General features: G+C 42.5%; 1 protein-coding gene across 2 annotated transcripts in view; it reads right to left on the bottom strand.

Annotated features, from left to right (window-relative positions):
• Window positions 1-2513: 2513 nt before the first annotated feature.
• The window catches only part of CCND2 (cyclin D2), a 28839-nt gene continuing 11693 nt past the window's right edge, over window positions 2514-19659 (bottom strand). For both annotated transcript variants that reach the window (XM_048516260.1, XM_048516261.1), the window contains exons 4-5: window positions 11837-11985; window positions 2514-5124 (exon numbers count right to left, since the gene is read on the bottom strand). In XM_048516260.1, the coding sequence (XP_048372217.1) occupies window positions 4975-5124; window positions 11837-11985 (299 nt within the window). In that variant the 3' untranslated portion in view covers window positions 2514-4974. The remainder of the gene's footprint in view (window positions 5125-11836; window positions 11986-19659) is intronic.

The following is a 19659-nucleotide window of genomic DNA, read 5'->3' as shown; positions in this document are numbered from 1 at the left end:
CAAATGGAGTTTCTTCTACTGACCTTGTTAACCTCTTGCTCTGAATTACAATGTAATTTTAGATCCCTCTTTATAAAAGATAGCTGACTCCTGATATAACTATTTCCCTTTCACAAATCCCCTCTATTTCAAACAAGTAGTTTTAAGGAATCGCACCTGGAACTACAATTCACCATATAATGTATCTAGACTAATTTATCAGGCTTTGAAGGGAGTATGACAAACCCAGATTCTTAATATTATTGCATTTTTCCCCACTGTGGTAAGGATACCAAAGTCCACAAGAGAGCCAAGTGTCTCCATGAAAAAAAAATAACCAGTTATCCCCATTCACAGCTGAAATCAAAGGGCTTTCTATTGGAAAATGTCCGCCCCATATGTCTTTTGCATCAACTACTCTATATGGCTCTCTGTGGAAAACTGTAAAATTGTGAGGTAATGTGAAAATGGAAACCAATTTGTTGTCCAGTAAACCTGAGGTAAAACATAGCAGGAAATGATAAGAAATTAAAACAAACAACACACTGCATGAGGAGGGAGAGACTGTACAGGCATTTTCCAGTAAATCGAAGAAGAAACTCAGCATAAAACTCAGCATATCTCCACTTAACCACTTACTTCAGGATTTGAAAAATTTAAGAATATATTATAAAAATGTTTATAAAATAGCAGCACACTCAGTGAAACAATACAGCTAAGTACTGTTAATGTGAAGAATTAAACAAATTGTAGCTTTTTAGCAGCGCAAAATAATCCCCCCTTAGATTCTTACTCCATTTTCTTACCCTTGACTAGCCAAAAAACGTGCCAAGAGTCCATTCACTAAAGACTCTTCAGTTATCATGCATTCTGTCGCAGAACATTACCTTTAGAAATGCAACCATTAACAATTCGTCCAACAGCTTCATACTGTATATTCAAAACTGTTAATATAATTGTGCAAGGAGACAAAAAAATATTTCACTTGTCTCATTTCTTTTGCCAACTAAAAGCTTTAAAAAAACAGATGGAGCAGGAAATTAAAAATTCAAGTACATTGAAAACACTCTTGTAGTAGTAATAATAATATAATAAAAAACAAAGGATAAAAATCGCACACCTTGATGTTAGCTATCTGTGTGCATTTTGCATGAGCAACTGTCTTTCACTGTTCATAGGTGAGCTCACAGCTGATATTAAGATCTTGCTGTAACTTCAGATTTATTGTCTGTCATAACTTCCATCTGGAATGTTGGGATGGGAATGTCACCCGAAGAAGGCATTTGGAAATTCAAGCAACACTACAACTCACTGGGAACACAAGTTACAGGGGAGGGAAATATATATTTATATAGATACACACACACACATCATTTTAGATGTGGTTTGCTTGCTCAGCACATGTCATAAGCCATTTCATTTTTTTTATCCCTTAGGAATAGTTTTCAAAGTGCTTTTCGAATGAAATGGTTTATAATAATGCTAACTGTGGACTGCAAAAGGTAATACAAATACAGGAATTTGTTTTCCTGGAAGATTGGGGAGAAGTAGAGTAGGGGAAAAAGATCAAACAGCATCCCCTTTTAAGGTGGCAGAATGTTATGTCAAAATAGGGAGGACCGCAAAAGCCGGAAATCTCCCATTTTGAATTTCTACAAGTTCAAAATAAACCCAAATGATTTTAAAAAGACGACTGGCAGGGTGTTACTTGAATGAGTATTGTACCATCTAAAAACAACGAATATGCTTATACAAAACAATCTGCATGCAAATTTATACATATACATTTATCAATTGAAACCCTCGTGCCTCTATGCTGCAAAGGGATATATATTGTCTTTTGAGCAAGCAAGGTTTGAGCTTCCACATGTTCCCCCAGGAATACATCTTTTGATGCTGAAGATGCAGCCCTTCCGTTGGAACTACCAGCAGACACACAAAACTGGTTACCCACAACTATAGCTGAATCAGGACCTTGGAGCACAAAGTTGTTGAACAGTCTGATTAGTAGAGATGTGAAGGTTTTGGCAGGGAGATAAATGTGGGTGCATTTTTCCTCTCTCCAGACTTTTTCAATGGAAACGTTGGAAATTTTGGATCGTACTAAAAAAACTCCTCTGAAATGGCTTCTCTTTTGGGATGAGTGAAATGTTTAAGACAAGGACAAGATAACTCTAACAATGCTATACAGTGGAACCTTGGTTTTCATTGGTTTTGGTTTTCATCGATTTTTTTCAGTGAAAAAATTGTCTTGGTTTTCATTGATTTGCCTCGGTTTTCATCAATTTGCAGTGCAGGGGTTTGTGGAGAAAAATCACCCAGACAAAGCTGTTGCAGGCCGTGTCTGCAATTTGTTTAATGACAATGTCTTGCCCCATTTCAGACAAATCTTAAAGAGGCATCAGAAACAGACCTCTTTGGACAGCTTTCTGGTGCGACATTGGTTCACTGGCTCTGAAGCTGGTCCTAGTGTTATTGTTTGTACTGTTTTCAGCATTAAACACTATGTTTATTCACCAAAAAATGTGGTTTTGGTATGTTTTTTGGAGTGCCTAGAACGGATTAATTGGATTTACATTGATTCCTATGGAAAAGTTTGCCTCGGATTTCATCAGTTTCGGTTTTCATCGATTCTTTTCGGACGGATTACCAACAAAAACCTAGATTCCACTGTATTTGTTTCGCATATAATAGGCTATGGATTGGATACAGCTAAATTCTCTGCTGAATCTCCTCTTATAGCTTCAATCCTACATGGCTTTTGTCCATGCAAGTTCCATGCCTATAGCCTTTCTGGTGGTCAACAGAGGGGAAAAAAAACCCTTCCTTTTTCACCAGCAGAAAAGCTGGCTGGATTCAAAACAATGTGATGGATATATGGCACTGAAAATAACGTTTTCTACAATGCAAAGTTCACTTAATAGCCGACTATGCTGCTTCCAACTTTTCTGTTCTGCCTCTTAGATAGCAAAAATATGTGCTGCAGTAGCACAGGGAACAGCACTTTGGAGTTCTCTCCTTCTAGTTTGAGATATATTTGCATTTTGCTTGCAGAAAATTAAAACAATAAGTACAATTGTATATGCTGCAGTTCTAAGGCGGGGTCTCCAACCTTTCTGATCCCAGGGCATACTTGGAATTCTGACGCAGCATGGTGCGTGCAGCAACAAAATGGATGCCAAAAATGGCTGCTGAAGGCAGAGCCAGCTACAAAATGATTGCCACAGCTTAACTTCAGTAAACCCAGTGCAGATCCTTGTGCTATGGTGGCCGCTGCTGCCAAAGCAACATTTAAAAAAATCTCCACAGTCAATCAAATCTCCAAGTCATTCCGAAGCCATGCTGGGCAAAAGCCCTCCCTGGCTCCACTCACTTGCTACAACAGTTGGTGGGTGTCAGAAAGGTGCAGCGAGTCCTATGGAACCCACAAGCATAACATTGGGGACTACTGTTCTAAGCAGTGCGTAACACATTGTTTAAACTAGCAAAAAAAGTTTAGGGTTGATTAAAAAGCAATGTTATTCCAAATGCCCCCCAGATATGCATTTTCGTTGGGGGTAGATGTTTTCCCCGTTGGCTTCAAAATTTCACATCTCTACTCATTAGCTGACTAAAGAGATGCCTTTTTCTGTCTCATACCCTGAGCCCAATGAGACTCAAGATAATTTTACAGTGCCATCCCATACAGAGTCCAAGACTGTGTAGAAGAGCTCCGCAACCCACCATCCTACCAATATGGCTCTTAATCATCCAACAATATACATGTGTGGCAGAATATGTACTATGTTCAGCCAGGCACCAAAGATCCCTATAACAGGCAGCATTAATATTCATAAAGCACAACACATGGATTGTTCAACACATGTTACACTAACGCATGGCAGAATGGCCACTACATGGGCTCACAACAAAGGCAACATCCAATGGGAAGTTCTTCTGACCAAGCCTGTTGAAGCAAGTAGGAATACTTACTCAAGGAAAAGAACTTCCTTCTCTGTTACAACTAGGAAGTTTCTTGTAGCTTGACCCACAGCTGAATAAGAAGTATCTTGCTTCTGCCAAAGAGGCTGCTATGTTGAAAAGCATCAAATATATATATTTTTTTCCCAGATAAGAAGTATGTGTATATACGAAGGGAAGGAAATAAAGAGGCAAAGCCCTGCCAATCTGGCTGAAAAACGACACAGTTTTTCTTAGGTGCAATCTACCAGCCAACAGCAAAAGTCAACAGACAACACTAAGATCAATAAAGGCAGCAGATAAGCCGAGGCCAAACCTGGTGTGTACCCTGTCAAAATGAATACAAACTTCCACAGAGAGCGTGCACGTACTACAACCTAAATACCTACTGTACCCCCAAAACTCAATTGCACCAGGAACCTTTCCTCCCATTTGCTTTTCTCGCTCACATAGACACTATCTGCTCCTGCATTTTATATCCATTGATACGCCATTAAAAATACCTCACACGTATTATTCATTTCTTAAGAGTGAAAAAGGAAGGAGGGTATGCACTAAGGTCGTAATACACTCATTTTAAAAAAATTATCTATTTTGTTCCTGCAAAGTGCAGGCTTAACTCGTATCTGGCTGCTTGAATTCTTTTGTAAGCTTCTCTCGCCACAAGTATGCAATCCGAACAGCAACTATAAAATATATTGTTGTGGAATTCCCTTCTGTTATATATCACAGGAACTGAATGACATACAGACACACATACATGCACAGATACACACATAAAATCCATCACGGTTGACCACAGTCCGTGAGATGTTTCCTTGCAGAAGCCCAATGAAAGCACAAGCCAGCAGAACTTGTGCATGGGAATTTCCCGATGGATTTTGCCTTTGGTGCTTTTTTAAGATCTAAAAAGTTTCAAATACATTCGGCAGGAACTTCTTTTTTTTAACAGAAATGTGCCTGTGTGAGAGAAAATTGAACACACGCACACACAAAAATGGGGCTGGTGGAAGGCAACTTTTCGTGATGATGTCTTCACAGGTTGATGTCCCTCACATCTGTGGGAGTGCTGGACTGATCCAGCTCATCCACGGTCTTTGAAGCACTGCCTTGATGCTGCGGGACTTCCTGAAGATTGCTTACTAGAACAGACTCAATCTGTTCTTGACACGCTTTCAGGCAGTCCTAGTAAAGAGAAAACAAATTATGTTTGATAGCAACAATGGGCAACATTTCCAATGATGAAATGACATTCACCTGAGTGTACTCTTAACACCACTCTTCCCTTCACATCAGCCAGCATGGTGTGGTGGTTAAGAGCAGGTGGAGTCTAATCTGGAGAACCAGGTTTGATTCACCACTCCTCCACCTGAGTGGCAGAGGCTTATCTGGTGAACCAGATGTGTTTCAGCACTCCTACATTCCTGCTGGGTGACCTTGGGCTAGTCAGTTATCTCGGAACTCTCTCAGCCCCACCTCCCTCACAAGGTGTGTGTTGTGGAGAAAGGAAGGGAAAGGAGCTTGTAAGTCACCTTGAGTCAAATCCAAATTCCTCTTCTTCATCATCTTCAAAGTGGCCCATATTGCTCTTTTCTCCTACACTTTATTGTAATTTCAACTCCGTGAGGAAAGTTAATCTGAGAGAGATTGTCTGTCCTTAGGTCACCCAGCAAGCTTCCATGGCAGAGGAGGCATCCTAAATTAGGTCTTTCAGATTCTAATCCGATCACTCTAACCACTACACCACAATGGCTTTCATCACTATCTGAGTAGCACAATTACACAATGAAGACAGCTCTTCTTTTCCTCAGTTGCTTCCACATGGGGAGATTTCAGTTCAGTTTGGAGCATTCCCATGGGTTCTGTTCTGCTCTTTCCCAAACCCAACGATTTCCATATTATGCAAATAATATGCAAATTATGCAAACTAATCATATACAGATTGTTTTTTCTCATGATTAGTCCATATCATAGAAACACAGATGGAGCAATGGCATGAACTTCGCAATCAACCTCTTTCAAGTCAGGAAAAAACTGGCTCTCCTTTCTGTAAAATAAATTAATTTAATCGAATAGAATAGAATAATAAATTAATAGAATAGAATAATAAAAATAGAATTTAATAGACAAACAGCAACGTTTTTTCAAGATGAGCTTTGGTGGCACACATCAGCTCATACTAAGGTAAAATATTCTTAGTCTTTAAGGTGCCATTAGATTTTTATTTTCTGTTGCTATAACACAGCCACCTCTTTGTGATCTTTCCAGTGACATTAATGAAAAGATGCCATTTAGAAGGAAACAATGAATTATTGTACCAGATGTCTAGACATCTTCAAGAAAGACAAAAATAATTAGTCTAGAAAGTCTGTGTGATGAGTCCATTCCAAAGCTTATGACCCAAACAATGTAGCCCCATTCACACATGCACATCACATGCGCATGTACATTCTGGGGGGTTAAGGAGTATTGTGGACTCTCAAGAACTCAGTTGCTTAAGTCCCAAGTTGAGGCTCTGGTAGGCTGTGCCTATTATTCTGAAATAGATATATGAAAAGGTTGGTAAGTAAACAACTGGGGGAGGGGTCAGATGGCCAAAGCTGCAGCAGCATGTTAACAGCTGCAGATGCTCCCTTCCCCCCTCTCCTTCCAGCAGAGCCCTTTGGGTCAGCATGCTCATGTGTTAGGTGCCATTTCTCCCATCCTGCTGGTCTTGCTCAACCCTCTAGCCAACTGACATCTGGGCTTTTGCCTCCCATTTAAAAGTCATGACTGGTGATTCCAAACGTGAAAACTGGGCCTAGGCCATGTCATCCACATTTCTGCTTGGTCCAGCACAGCAGGGAGGGTACTGATGAACCACATGGTCTCCGCTCGCTTGAAGCCATTAGCAGCATGGGAGAAGACAGGCATTTCCTCCTCTCTCCCCATGCTGAGGACCACTCTTCCCTTACTGTCCGGCCCATCCGTTAAGACCTGCTCACAAACTCTGCCGTCAGATGGTGTATACAGACAAGGCTGTTTTCTGCAACGGTGTCTTGCTTCTGGAACGTTCTCCCCACTCCCGAGCCTTCCCGGACACCTATGTTTCTTTCTTGTTAGTGCCAGACCAAAATGTTTTTGTTTACTCAGACTTTTAACGAAGGGGTTGATTTTATAAAGATAATTTCAGAGTGAGTTTTTAATCTAAATATTGTTTGTTTTGAGCTCTTCAGTGACTTGTTTTTTATTCTCTGATTTGTTTGCTTTTAATGCTGGGTTTGGGCAAGTTTCCTGGAGTAGCAGCATAAAAATTCCCTACATAAATTAATCAGGGAATTAACGCAACAGCTGGCCAAGTTCAAGCCAAGCTCCTGTGGTGTCGCTACTAGGGCCTGTCAGGTATTTCAAGGCAACTGGCAGTGGATGGGAGCTTACTGGCAGTGAAGAGAGGCCTAGGCCCATGTCACTGCTGCAACAGAAGTGATGTCACTGTGTCACTGGCAATGCAGAGATGCTCTGGTATTTGGGCAGAAACTCTATGGTAGAAGTCATTTTTGCCCAGACTAGCCTGATTGTGTCAAACCTCAGAAGCTAAGCAGAGTCAACCCTGGCAAGTATTTGGATACGAGACCTCCAAGTAATGCTAGACTAGAGTCTGGATGGGGAGGCAGGCAATGGCAAATCACCTCTGACTGTCTCTTGTCTTGAAAACTGCACTGCATAAATCAGATATGACTTGAGGCCAAAAAAAATCACGTTTGCCATAGAGTTTTCACCCAAATACTAAAGAATCCAGCATCACCTGCGACCTGATGATCTGGTGCCCGCTGGAAGTGACATCAATGACAGCCTGGGCCTCCCTTTGCTGCCAGCAAGTCCTTCCATAAGCTGGCTAACTGGCAACAGAAGGTCGGGCCCCATGGCAGTAGATCCCCAGCCTCCTAAGAGAGCCTGGTAAGCCTATTTGCTACAGGGACTCAAATGACCAGGAGGTGGTTCTAAGTCTGGATGACAAAATATCTTGTATTGACCCTGCTGAAAGTACTGCTGAATTATACACCATTTGTCAATATGCTGCATGATCAGTGAACCCCATTTTGAGTTCCTTTCGAGGTGCTCAGCTGTTGCACTCCAATTATATTGGCAGATACTACGTTGAGAATATCTGACACGAATTATCAGTGAGTCTCCTAAGCATGGGTGGCTCATGCACTCGCTGTAGTACAAGTCAGGACAATTTGATTCCAGCCCAGGGTCTGCAACTCACGTTCCTGATGCGACGCCGCCCTTTCGCTGGCCCTTGTATCACTCAAGGCTCCACGTGGCTAGGGTCCTCTCAACCTCCTTCAGAGAGTTGCCCCTATGGCTAATGGGAAAGAGTCCCCTCGCCTTAGAGAGAGTGCGTACAGCCCGAGATAGCTATCCCAAGCCACTTCTGGTCTTCCTGTGCCAGCTGCCTGGTTGGCTGATGACGGTGATGTAGCACTTCATGGATTTCATAACAAACTATAATTGTTTATACAAAACATAAAGGTAAAAAAAAACAATATATACAGTGTTATCGTCATTTTAAATTTCAAAAAGTATTTGTGGCTCCAAGTGTTTTCTTTTCCATGGAAAACAGGTCCAAATGGCTCTTTGGGTGTTAAAGGTTGCCGACCCCTGTCCTAGCCGATGACAATTCAGTGCCAAGATGAGGGGCTCTTCACTCACAGGGGGTGGAGTGGGCTGACTTCCTCTACTGCCAGCCTGCTCTCCCAACAACACACTCCCTTTTCCTTTTCTTAACTTTTAACTGGCTCGGTCGAAACTCACAATTACCCTGCAGAATTAACCGCATCCTTTCGGTGTCTGCCACACACGCCTGCCACTCACTGGCAAACAAAAAGCTGAATGAGGCCAAGCAGCTGCCAACTCAGAGCCAGAGACAACAGAGGAAACTATCTCATTCTTCCTTTCTCCCAGATCCTATTCTGTCTTGCTGCTTCCTCGCATACACAAAACGCAGCTTGCAGCAAATGTGGCGAGAGAGGATACAGCAGGCCCTGTCACAAGGTTCCAAAACCAGTCTGCAAACACTGAAGGTCGGATGAATGCCTCACAGATAGAACACTGGCTCAATGTTCATCTGCCACTCCTCGCAGCCGTTCCGTAATTTTATAGCAAGGCTCAAAGGTAATATATAATCCAGAATGTGGCAGCATTTTTAGCTCCCTTTGAATCTGAGTGAAGACCCCTTTTCATCTTATAGAAAATTCAGAAACAAAATGGAGGACAAAGTCAGCTTATGCCCCTTGGCACTCTTCTCTGCTGGTGTGTTGGCACACTAAATTTGGCACAGGGAGAAAGATCCGTGATTAGGATCACCCGTGGGGTTTTTTTTTAATGCTAATCAGCAGCACCGTCAGGCAATTGCTCCGGAGATCAGGGAATGGTGTCTGCACAAGAGGGTGTCGGCTGTCAGGTCTCATTCTATAGCCTGACCCATTTCTTTTTCAGGATGTCATTGGAGAAAAGATGGTAGAAGGATGAATGGGTCTGGATGTTGAGGGCAGGAAAAGAAGTCCAAATCGCCTTTGAGGAAGGGGAGTCTTAAGCGTTGGATTCGACTAACCATCTGGCACCCTTATCCAGAGTTATGCCATTGTAAGGCCATTAATTGCGATGGGAGCAGCTCTGGATTGGACTGCGCTATGACAGCCATTTGGTTTGGGGACTTCAAATGCTTAATACTTCCCTTCCACAGAGAAAAAGAAAGAGGTCTGCACTGTTACTGTCTGAGCCAGCATTGTTGGGAAGAATTCTGTTTTGAATAATCGTCATTGGAAGGGGGGCAGGAATGGCTCCTGTACAGGTCCTGCTCCTCTCTCCATGTCTAAGGGCACTTCCGCACATGCAGAACAATGCACTTTCACAACTGTTTGCAAGTGGATTTTGCTATTTCACAGTAAAATCCAGCTGCAAAGTGAATTGAAAGTGGGTTGAAAGTGCATTATTTTGCACATGCAAAAGTATCCAAGGACTAAGAACTTCCATGACTAACACTGCATGTTATATGACCCCCAATGATCTCCCCAGGTCTGTTAAGAAGTTCTGCGCTTCCTCGGTGCACAGGGATTTGATCTAGATCAGAGCTTAGAGACAGGAAGTACAGAACTTTCCCCCTGAATTATTTTCCTATCCTGAAACAGATCACTGGGGAGGCAGTTCATGAATATAAGTACAGCCCCCTGCAACAGGCACTGTCCAAAACCTCAGGCCCCTGGTCTTTTCCAACCCTGATCCCTAACATCCCCTAGTTACAAATGCGGAGGATTCTCCAGACCATTTGGCCAAATACAGATGACCAACTTATCAAAGTGGTACATCACAAATTTTATCCCTACCTTCCTGCTATGAAGAACAAACCTGTGGCAATGGTCAGATTCCACATGTTCTTTGCTAGAGAGAATAAAGAAAGAAGCTTTCTTTTTTCTTTTTTAAACTTCAGAATCTAGGCATTTTTATAGGTAATTCAAGTCCTGTTCTCTGGAAATCCAGGAGAGATTAATTATTATGCAGGATACTTGTGACTGCTGGGTGGGGTGGGGGTGGGGGAATATCCTTGGCAACTGCCCTACAAACATTTATTCTGTCATTCCAGTTAAGCAAGCAAGTGAAGATGCAGCCAACAATTTCTCATCCAAGCCACAGTCTTGGCCAGACCTTGGGTCTGCAATTGCTAGGCTATTTGAGTGGCGAGAGAGAGCACTAGAGAAAATTGCCTATGCAGATTAAGAAAGAAGAATTAGTAAAATAGGGAGTTAAGCAACCTCAGGGGCAAGGTGAATTAATACCTTCTGCTCATACAATTAACCCCACTTTGGCTTTAGAATCCAGAACCATGTTTGTGCAAATGTATAATAGGAGAGGAATATTATCTTTTCCCGGTACTTCTGCACTTTGTTTTTGTGTATCCTGCTGACCAATAAGGAAGGCAGACCAATGTGCTTTGTGGGACACAGGGCTGGAGGAGGTAATCGATTTTTGGGCATGCCCTTGGTGGTGATACCTTTCCTTTCTGGGCAATGCATGTACCAGCATCTCATGAAAGGTTTAACCACCTTACTGTGACTTTTCCTTCCTTCCTTCCTTCCTTCCTTCCTTCCTTCCTTCCTTCCTTCCTTCCTTCCTTCCTTCCTTCCTTCCTTCCTTCCTTCCTTCCTTCCTTCCTTCCTTCCTTCCCTCCCTCCCTCCCTCCCTCCCTCCCTCCCTCCCTCCCTTCCATCCATGAGAAGGAATCATGATCTTTCACGGCCTGCTAGAGCCAGCTGGGAAGACAACCTGCTTCCAAAGTTTCCCAGGGACAATGGCAGGAGGACTCTATAGAGACTTCCAGATGTCTGATGGATTCACACCCCATCAGCCCCATCCCAATTGGCCATGCTGGCAGGGGCTAATGGGAATTGTAGTCCATGAACATCTGGAGTGCCATAGGTTTGCCACCATGGGCCTAGGAAGAAATCTGATTGGGTGTATCGAATCCCCTTCTTGCATCTCAGATAATCCAAAAATGCTCCTTAACTATGGAATCATTTAAACAAGAAAAACAGCAAAAAATAAACCAGAAGGAGAAAATAAACTAAGGAGCCCCAAGGACTCCTGCTTCCAGCCCAAAAGCCACGGCTGGTTTGTAAAGCCCTAGGCCCTAGTGGAATCAGAATATGGTTCTGCCCCATACCAAGAAAGAAGCACTACCCCAAGTGCTGATATAGCCTTCTGAACATGGGAGAGAGAACAACAGACTGAAGGACCGTTTATCCCCATGTGAATTAACCATCTATCCCAGTGATCTTCAGAGGCTCAGCCTCTGAGGCTTGGTGTAAGGAGGGAGAACATATATGGATGCAATGTTAAAGAATCTGGAGACACTTACCACTTCTGTGTTTGTGATTGTGGCCAGGAGTTCTGTGACGGCATCACCAGAGAGAAGGCTTTCTCCCTCATCCAGCTGCAAGCCGCAGACAGCTGCTCCCACACTCCCTGTCGCTATCATTGATGGCGGATACATGGCAAAGTTAAAATCTGCAGGAAAAGAGCCAGGAATTATTCCAAACCTAGGCAAAACCAAACAACAACCTGGAAACCCCCTTTTAAAATGTCACCCTTTGACTTCTAGTGATACTCAGGAGCCAATTGTGACTCTTCCGGGCGTTGAGTCTCCAATGTGGCACCTGCCTCCATATTTCAGGAAAGTGGGCAAAGATTTTTGCTCAGTGGGGCTTGCAATTAGCAAGTGTTTTCCACCTTTAAACAATCACTTCCAGAGGATTGGGTAAGTGTTAAGCCTCCCTAAAAGGCAGGCCTCGTGCAAATGATGACAGTAAATGAATCCCTTTTGGCTGGTAGTAACTGCAAAATGTGGCTCTCCGTGAACAACAGGAGAGGACCACTGTCCTACGATGAACCCACAGGGAAAGGAAATGAACCATTTATTACTTAACTGTACCTGATGTAAGATAAAAATCTTATTTCCACTTGCAGGAGGATACAGATGACCAAGTCCACCTAAGGGTGCCTTAATCATCTGTAGGGGCTCAGACTACATCATAGTTAAGCTGTCACTTTGGCAAATGGTCGTTAGCATCAATCTCTGCCCCCTTCGACAATTAGAAAAAAGTATCATGCCATGCTGTTGCATTCTTATATGAGAACAAGCACCAGACATTTTTCTAACCACCCACTGCACTTTAATGAGAATCCAGACCTAAGGGTTAATGACCCTAAGCACGTTTTAGCAGAAATGGCAGAATCCCCAGTCAGAGTAGGGATGAGCGGATTTTGCCCATTCTGCAGAAGCACTACTGACCACACTTAGATCTTTTGGTGGGAAAAGGCTAGAGAGGAGGTAAATGCTGCCTTGAAAGTGGGAAGTATACCACCCATGCTCAAGAAGGCACTGATCAAATGTGTTTTAATAACCCCGCCTAAGCCCTACTGCCAGTATGATGGAGAACTTCTAGGAAGTTTTCAGTCTTCCATTCTTGAACAAGGTCCTATGGTGGGCTGTTCCTTCTCAGATTCACAGGCTCTTGCAAGAGATTGGTTTTCTGGATGCATTTCAATCCAGCTTCAGGTCAGGCTTTGGAAAGCAGATTGCTTTGGTTGTCTTTGTTGATGACTTTTACCAAGAACTAGGCAGCGAAAATGTGATCCTTTCTAGTATTGCAGAATCTCTCAGCGGTCTTCAGTGCTAACCACAGACGGTTGGCTTTGTTAATTTAATACCATTTGTTTCTCTATATGTATAATAACTCTACCTTTAATCATGGGTTCTACCGGGTTTACCTAACGTAGGCTAACAAATGTGTAATTTCCCAGATCATCTCTAGCTTCCTTTATAAAAATTGGAATTACATTGGCTACTTTTGAACACAAGAACAAGCCTGCTGGATCAGTCCAGAGTCAATCTAGTCCAGCACTCTGCTACTCACAGTGGCCCATCAGGTGCCTTTGGGTGCTCACATGCAGTATGTGAAAGCAGAGGCACACCTTAGTGGGAAAAGCCACATACTCTTATTAGGAGCTCAACAATTGAAAACTTTTCATTAACTACCCCTCACTCAGACCTGGTAGCTTATAATTTTTTTAAGTTGCCAAGTTGCCTTAAAACGTCATCTCCACCTGACCCATTCAGACACATCTATCCTCAAATAGCTTTTCTGACAAGGTTACCTGTTCCACATCTCCTGCAATGAAGATATAAAATTCATTCAGCTGCTCATATCCCTATGTTCTATTCGCAATCCTTTCACTTTCGGCTTTTGATCTGTTTAAAGAAATGTCCATTGCTCATCTCAATATCTGTAGCAATGTACTCTTCAAATTCACCTTGTGCTTGCTTTGCCCGTTCACATTTGTTGCACCTCCTCCTTCATTTGGCCAAGGCCGCTGCTTCTTAAAGAATGCCTACCTCCTTTTTAGAGGTTCCTTGCCTGCTTGCTAGTTAGACTGAGATGGAATGGTACCTTTCCTAGTTTGTGGTATATGTTTTATCGAAGCTTCAACGACTGAAGATTGAAATAACTGGAAAGCATCCTAAGCTATCTGACTCTATATTCTTGCTTTCAACTTTTTTTTTTGGCTGATCAGTAAAATGCAGCTTTTCAAGCCAAATATAAAGGTACAGACGGTTCTAGCTTCTAAGTCCCATGGAAATACGGCTTATTGGCATGTTCCAAATCCCACTTTCCTTAAGCCAATTCAAATTTCAAAAGTGAGAAAGCACAGACAGTAGAACAAACATCAGCCTCATGTCTCTAGGGATAGAACTTGACCCTCTCTCCTTTGCTGTGCCAATCACAGTCACCGCCAAAGCCACCACGCACCCAACAATCTGTCACAAGATCTCTTGTGCGCCCAGCATCAGTTGGCTTCAGTGTACAGAATTGCAACCTTTAATCTGAGCATCCCTCCATCTTGGGGTTTTGTCCGTGTTGCCTAGAAGAGCATACTTTCTTGGGTTTAATTTTTGGTTTGTTTGTTTTGTTTTGGCAGTTGATTTAACACCGAGTGAGTTCTATACCTACCAAAGAACATGAAAATAAAGACCCAGTGCCCCTGCCAAGAGCTTATGCCAGGTAATCCTCCTTTCCATGTGCGTGATCACGCGGATTTATGTTTCTGGGTACTCCGGCAACCTCGTTAGCATTTCTTTAATGCCATTCATAATGTAAATGAGACAGATTTCAAATGGCAAAAGGCCCAGAATGGCTAAAGCAGAATGTCCAGAGAGCCTTCTGTCACCTCTAGCTCCCGCCTCATCTCGTTCTATGAACGGGCCTCATAAACTCGGCAATTAGAAAAACTGCATATGCCCTTGTTTTTTGTTGTGCAACAGGCACGGATTTGTATCCCTGCCTTCCCCCTGTTTAGCACATTAATTAAGTACCACAACTGGTGAGTCGAGCGAAGAGTGTGGCGCTATTATGCGGTGCCATCACCTCATCTTGGGCTATTGAACACTGTGGCAGTGACCTTCCTGCCGATATAAATTTCACTTGACGTGCCCACAAAAGGAGCAAGAGGCGACGCAGCCATAGCGTGCGCATGGACACACACACCCCAGCCATCGCTCTGGACTTTATTCACATGGAAAGAGTTCATTGAAAAGACAGAAGACCATAGTACAATTGAGGCCACCTAGGAGATGGAACAGAAAACGTTGGAGGCAGCGCTGGCGTCAGAGAAAAGGAAAGCTGTAATTATCATACTTCCACGTTAAAGGTCATAATAATGCGAACAATTTGTCAAGGTTAAAAAATCCCGATAAATAAACATTAAGCACCATCTTGAAAATGGATACGGGAACCCCCACGTAGACCATTCCACTCTCCTCTGAGGTTCAAAGATAGGATTTCCCGTCAAAGCTAGCTAGTAATTACAAACCTTTCTTCGTTTACCTCTTCTGTGTACCAAACTGAACTCATCCATTTCTTCAACAAACTTAAAAGTCAAGCTCTGTTGCTTGAGCCAGGAAAATGAACTAAAGCACTGTGCTTCCAAGAGCTTACCAAAATATTTGAAATTCTTGGAAAAGGACAGATTCACACTGGTAATGCTATGTGAAAAACCATTGGCCGTAACCTTCGGAACTCCTAGCCAGGATAGTTGCATTTTAGCTGCCTTTGGCTGCCATTAAAGGCAACACTGCTACAGCATGTTCACTGCTTTAATGTTAAAGCTCTTCTTCACTATGTTTTTAAATTGAATTTTACCTCCTTGCCCTGTTTTTTCCTTGCATTTACGTTGATACCACTGGTTTTACTGGTTGCTCATCTACAATACTGACATGAGGTTTTTACAGCTATTTTAGTTCAAGGAGTTATTTTGATATTTTAAAAATCTGAATTGTAATTTTATTTGCATCCTTTCAGTATCTCTATCAGATTTTGAAGAATGCAGAATATAAATCTTCCAGATGAATATTGCAGTTTCCAAGTCATTCACAGCTGATGCTGACCAATCAGAAATTCAATGTCACATAAAACGAAAGGAAAGGATCTTTTAGCAAATCCATCTTGGGCTCAAGGAAGAAAGGATGGAATTGTAGAAAACTAGCTAGGTCTTAATCTTAACTAAGGTTTTTCAGGATGAGTCTGGAGAGCTATTTTGAACTCCTGACCTGAGCCCCAGAATGTTTATGTAGATTTTTTTATTTTACACATATAAACAACACAGACAGACAGACAGACAGACAGCCAGACAGACAGACAGACAGACAGGAAAAACCCAGAATGACTATGAAAAAGAGATGTTTAATTAAAAAATACTCAAATCCAGAGAGGGTTGTTTTGGGACATACTTGAACTACAGGACCTCCTATTTTGTAATATTTATTCATTATCCTGCTTTACTTTTTTTTTTAAGGATTCAAAAGTAGCTAACAAATATCCAGGTTTTAATTTTTTTCCTTTTAAGCAAAGCAACACAATCCAAGGTTATTTATCTTAAATTTAGCAATTTCAACTGATCTCCAGGCAACAGAATTCAGTTTCTCTGCAGCTCTCCAGATGTTCATGGACTACAATTCCCATCAGCCCCTGCCAGCATGGCCAATTGTAGTCCATGAACATCTGGAGAGCCACAGGTTGCAGACTCCTGCTCTAGGGAAAATGGCAGCTTCAGAGAATCAGCTCAATGGTATCCCATAGCGTCTCTAGAAGTGGAATTTTGTCCCTTATTTTTTCTTGTTTAAATCTTTTGCTTATCACATCTGACAATGTCTATAGTGCCATTTCCATCAGCAACTGCTTTATCCAGTACTATAGCATCTGTTCCTTCACAGCTTGTATAGAATCTGATCATGGGTTATCTCCAAATGTGGTTTCTTGACATGTTGCCCCCCACATATATCTCTGCTACAGGATGAACAGTCCAATCCTCTTGTCCAGGGGTCCCCAAACTTTTTAAACAGGGGTCCAGTTCACTGTCCCTCAGACTGTTGGAGGGCCGGACTAAAAAAAACTATGAACAAATTCCTATGCACAAATGATTGTAAAATGTTTGATTTCACCTTTCAACCTTTCTGTCATGGTCTATTTTTAGAACAGTGACCAAAGTATGTCAAGTACAGGGTGGGCTCCAAATATTGTTGGGGAGGCTGTGGAATACCTTTCCCCTGTGTAAAAAAAAAAAAAAAAGCAGAACTTTCCCAATGAAACATTCCATCTAACCCAGGATCAGGTATCTTCCTGGGTTCTTTCCTCCCTAGCAGCCAGTGAGCGATTTGCCAGCCTGGCTGATGCCAATGGGAGTGAGGGGGAACAGAAAGCCTGAGAGCAACACATGGAGTAGCTGAGAGGGAAGGGCGGGGTCAGAAAATTCATGGAGATTTGGGGGTGCCATCATGTAACTGCAATCAACAGCCGTTGGGGCCGGTTCCTCCTCTCCCTCGACCCCCACTGCACATGAATGGAGCCATCGCCGCCATGCCTGGCGGGCCGGATAAATGCCTTCAGGGGGCCACATTTGGCCCCCGGGCCATAATTTGGGGACCCCTGCTCTTGTCTAAAGAATTGCTTGGTAGCCATGTTGTGGGTCAAATTCACCATTTAAAGTACTGAAAATAGTTGTACATCTTTCTTCACAGTAGCATTTTGAGACACATGGTGAACCAATATGGAGAAGATATTCTACAGCTGAGGAAGAACAACTGGAAAAGTCCCATCTCTACCCCTCAACAGCTCTGTACTTCACTTCAGAACCTGTTTTTTACTTGAATGCAGTGTAAACAGTTGGTTGATCATCTGACAACACTGGGTTGAATCTTCACAAAGCTGCTTAAGTCAGCAAGAATCAACATTAAGAAATGCATTTCAGATTTACCTTCTTTCAATTACGATGTGAACACAAGAAGTACAAAAAGCAAGTCAAAGTGTAAAGGTTCTCAATCGGAAAGTCAAGTTGGTCATCTGAGGCAAAAGGCCCCTACTGTTTATGGTACAATGGTAGAATATTCATAGGCTATAAGCAATAACTCATTTTTAAAGACCACTGTGTTCTCAGAAGGTTACCAAGGAAAATCAGAGCCAATACTTTATTTCTAACAGAGAAGAAGTTCCTGGGTTCATTCCTGGCATGAAACTTCACTAAATAATCCCAGTTATGTGGGATCAGCTCAGCGGTGAGGAAAAACCTCACAGAAAAACTTTCGGAGACTCTCTCTTACTTCAAATCTTGCTTCTTTAAAGAAGGGATATGGCCCATGAAGTGCTGCAGATAAATCACATGGTTAAAAAGCTGTAAGCAATTCCAGAGAAGGAATTCAGGGCGGCATTTTTATAAAAGGATAAGACTACAATACAATGGGACAGGAAGCAGCTTTTATAAAGGAAATCAGGGCCACGCCACTGTTTATGGTTGGCATTATCTGTTTATTGCATGTCCTAGCCTGCTCTCACCACATCATTTTACACTTCTGTAATTCCATGCTATGTCAAACAAAGCAGACTGTATCTAATACTTTTTGCATCGTTCCTAATTTCTGCAATCCTAGTTCCGTTGCATTGCTTATTAGAAACCTCATGCCTATACAACTGCATTGTTTTACCCCATGTAATCAGCCTCAAGTCTCAATGAGAAAGGAAGACTATATATAAATAATTTTTAAAAAAATATCTGCCACACTGGACCAAAGCACATTTAAAGTGTCCATCATAAAACATCGAGTATTATCAATTCAGTATGCACAGCTGCTTCCCTTTCTGGATTTTTCCCTCTTGAATCCAAATGTTCTCCGTCCCCTCTTTTACCTGCTGTAGGGAAATATTAATATTTCATCTATTTCAGCAATGGGGGGAACTGCGGAGCAATCAGAATAAGTTGGGGCAGGAGATGTGATAAAACACTTTTTCTACAGTACCGTCACATGGAGGTGGAGCATGCAGATCTGTTCTGTTAGCAAAAGCACTTCTTTCCACTGGCAGGCGCATAGTGGTTAAGAGCAGGTGTAGGAACCGGGTTTGATTCTCCGCTCTGCCGCCTGAGCTGTGGAGGCTTATCTGGGGAATTCAGATTAGCCTGTGTACTCCAACACACGCCAGCTGGGTGACCTTGGGCTAGACACAGTTCTTCTGAGCTCTCTCAGCCCCACCTACCTCACAGGGTGTTTGTTGTGAGGGGGGAAGGGAAAGGAGTTTGTAAGCCCCTTTGAGTCTCCTATAGGAGAGAAAGGGGGGGATATAGATCCAACTCTTCTTCTTCTTGACTCAAGACACTAAGAACAATATCCTACTTTAGAGGAAGGAGCCTTGGCTATCAGAACAGACACACAAAGCCCAGACTAAGTGGTAAGGTTTGAAATCCCAACACACACACACAGCAAAAAAACAGAATGGAACTGCACACAACAAGCAGCACTAATAAGAAATGTTAACCACATGGACAAATTTGGGATAGTGGAAAAGAAAGGACACCAAGGGAGAAGGTAATTAAATCAGAATGGAGACCAGCCATACAATTATTGGAGCTACCAGAGGGCCCTTTTCAATTTCGAAACAGATAGCTGCTCCAAAGGAAGGAAGTGTGGCATTTCAAGGACAAAATCGCCCGGCCACAGCCTCCTGGCTCTTTTAAAATTCAGAAGACCATTGCCGAAGGGAAACTATTAAGGGGACAGGAAGCAATTAAGCCATGAATACAGATCTAAGGAGAGGCAAAGCGCAGAGGTAAGGATGAATTCAGGCAGTGTTCCGAAGT

Source organism: Sphaerodactylus townsendi, linkage group LG14, assembly GCF_021028975.2.
Source record: "Sphaerodactylus townsendi isolate TG3544 linkage group LG14, MPM_Stown_v2.3, whole genome shotgun sequence".
NCBI classification, from domain to species: domain Eukaryota; kingdom Metazoa; phylum Chordata; class Lepidosauria; order Squamata; family Sphaerodactylidae; genus Sphaerodactylus; species Sphaerodactylus townsendi.
This window is presented reverse-complemented; position numbering and strand designations above follow the sequence as displayed.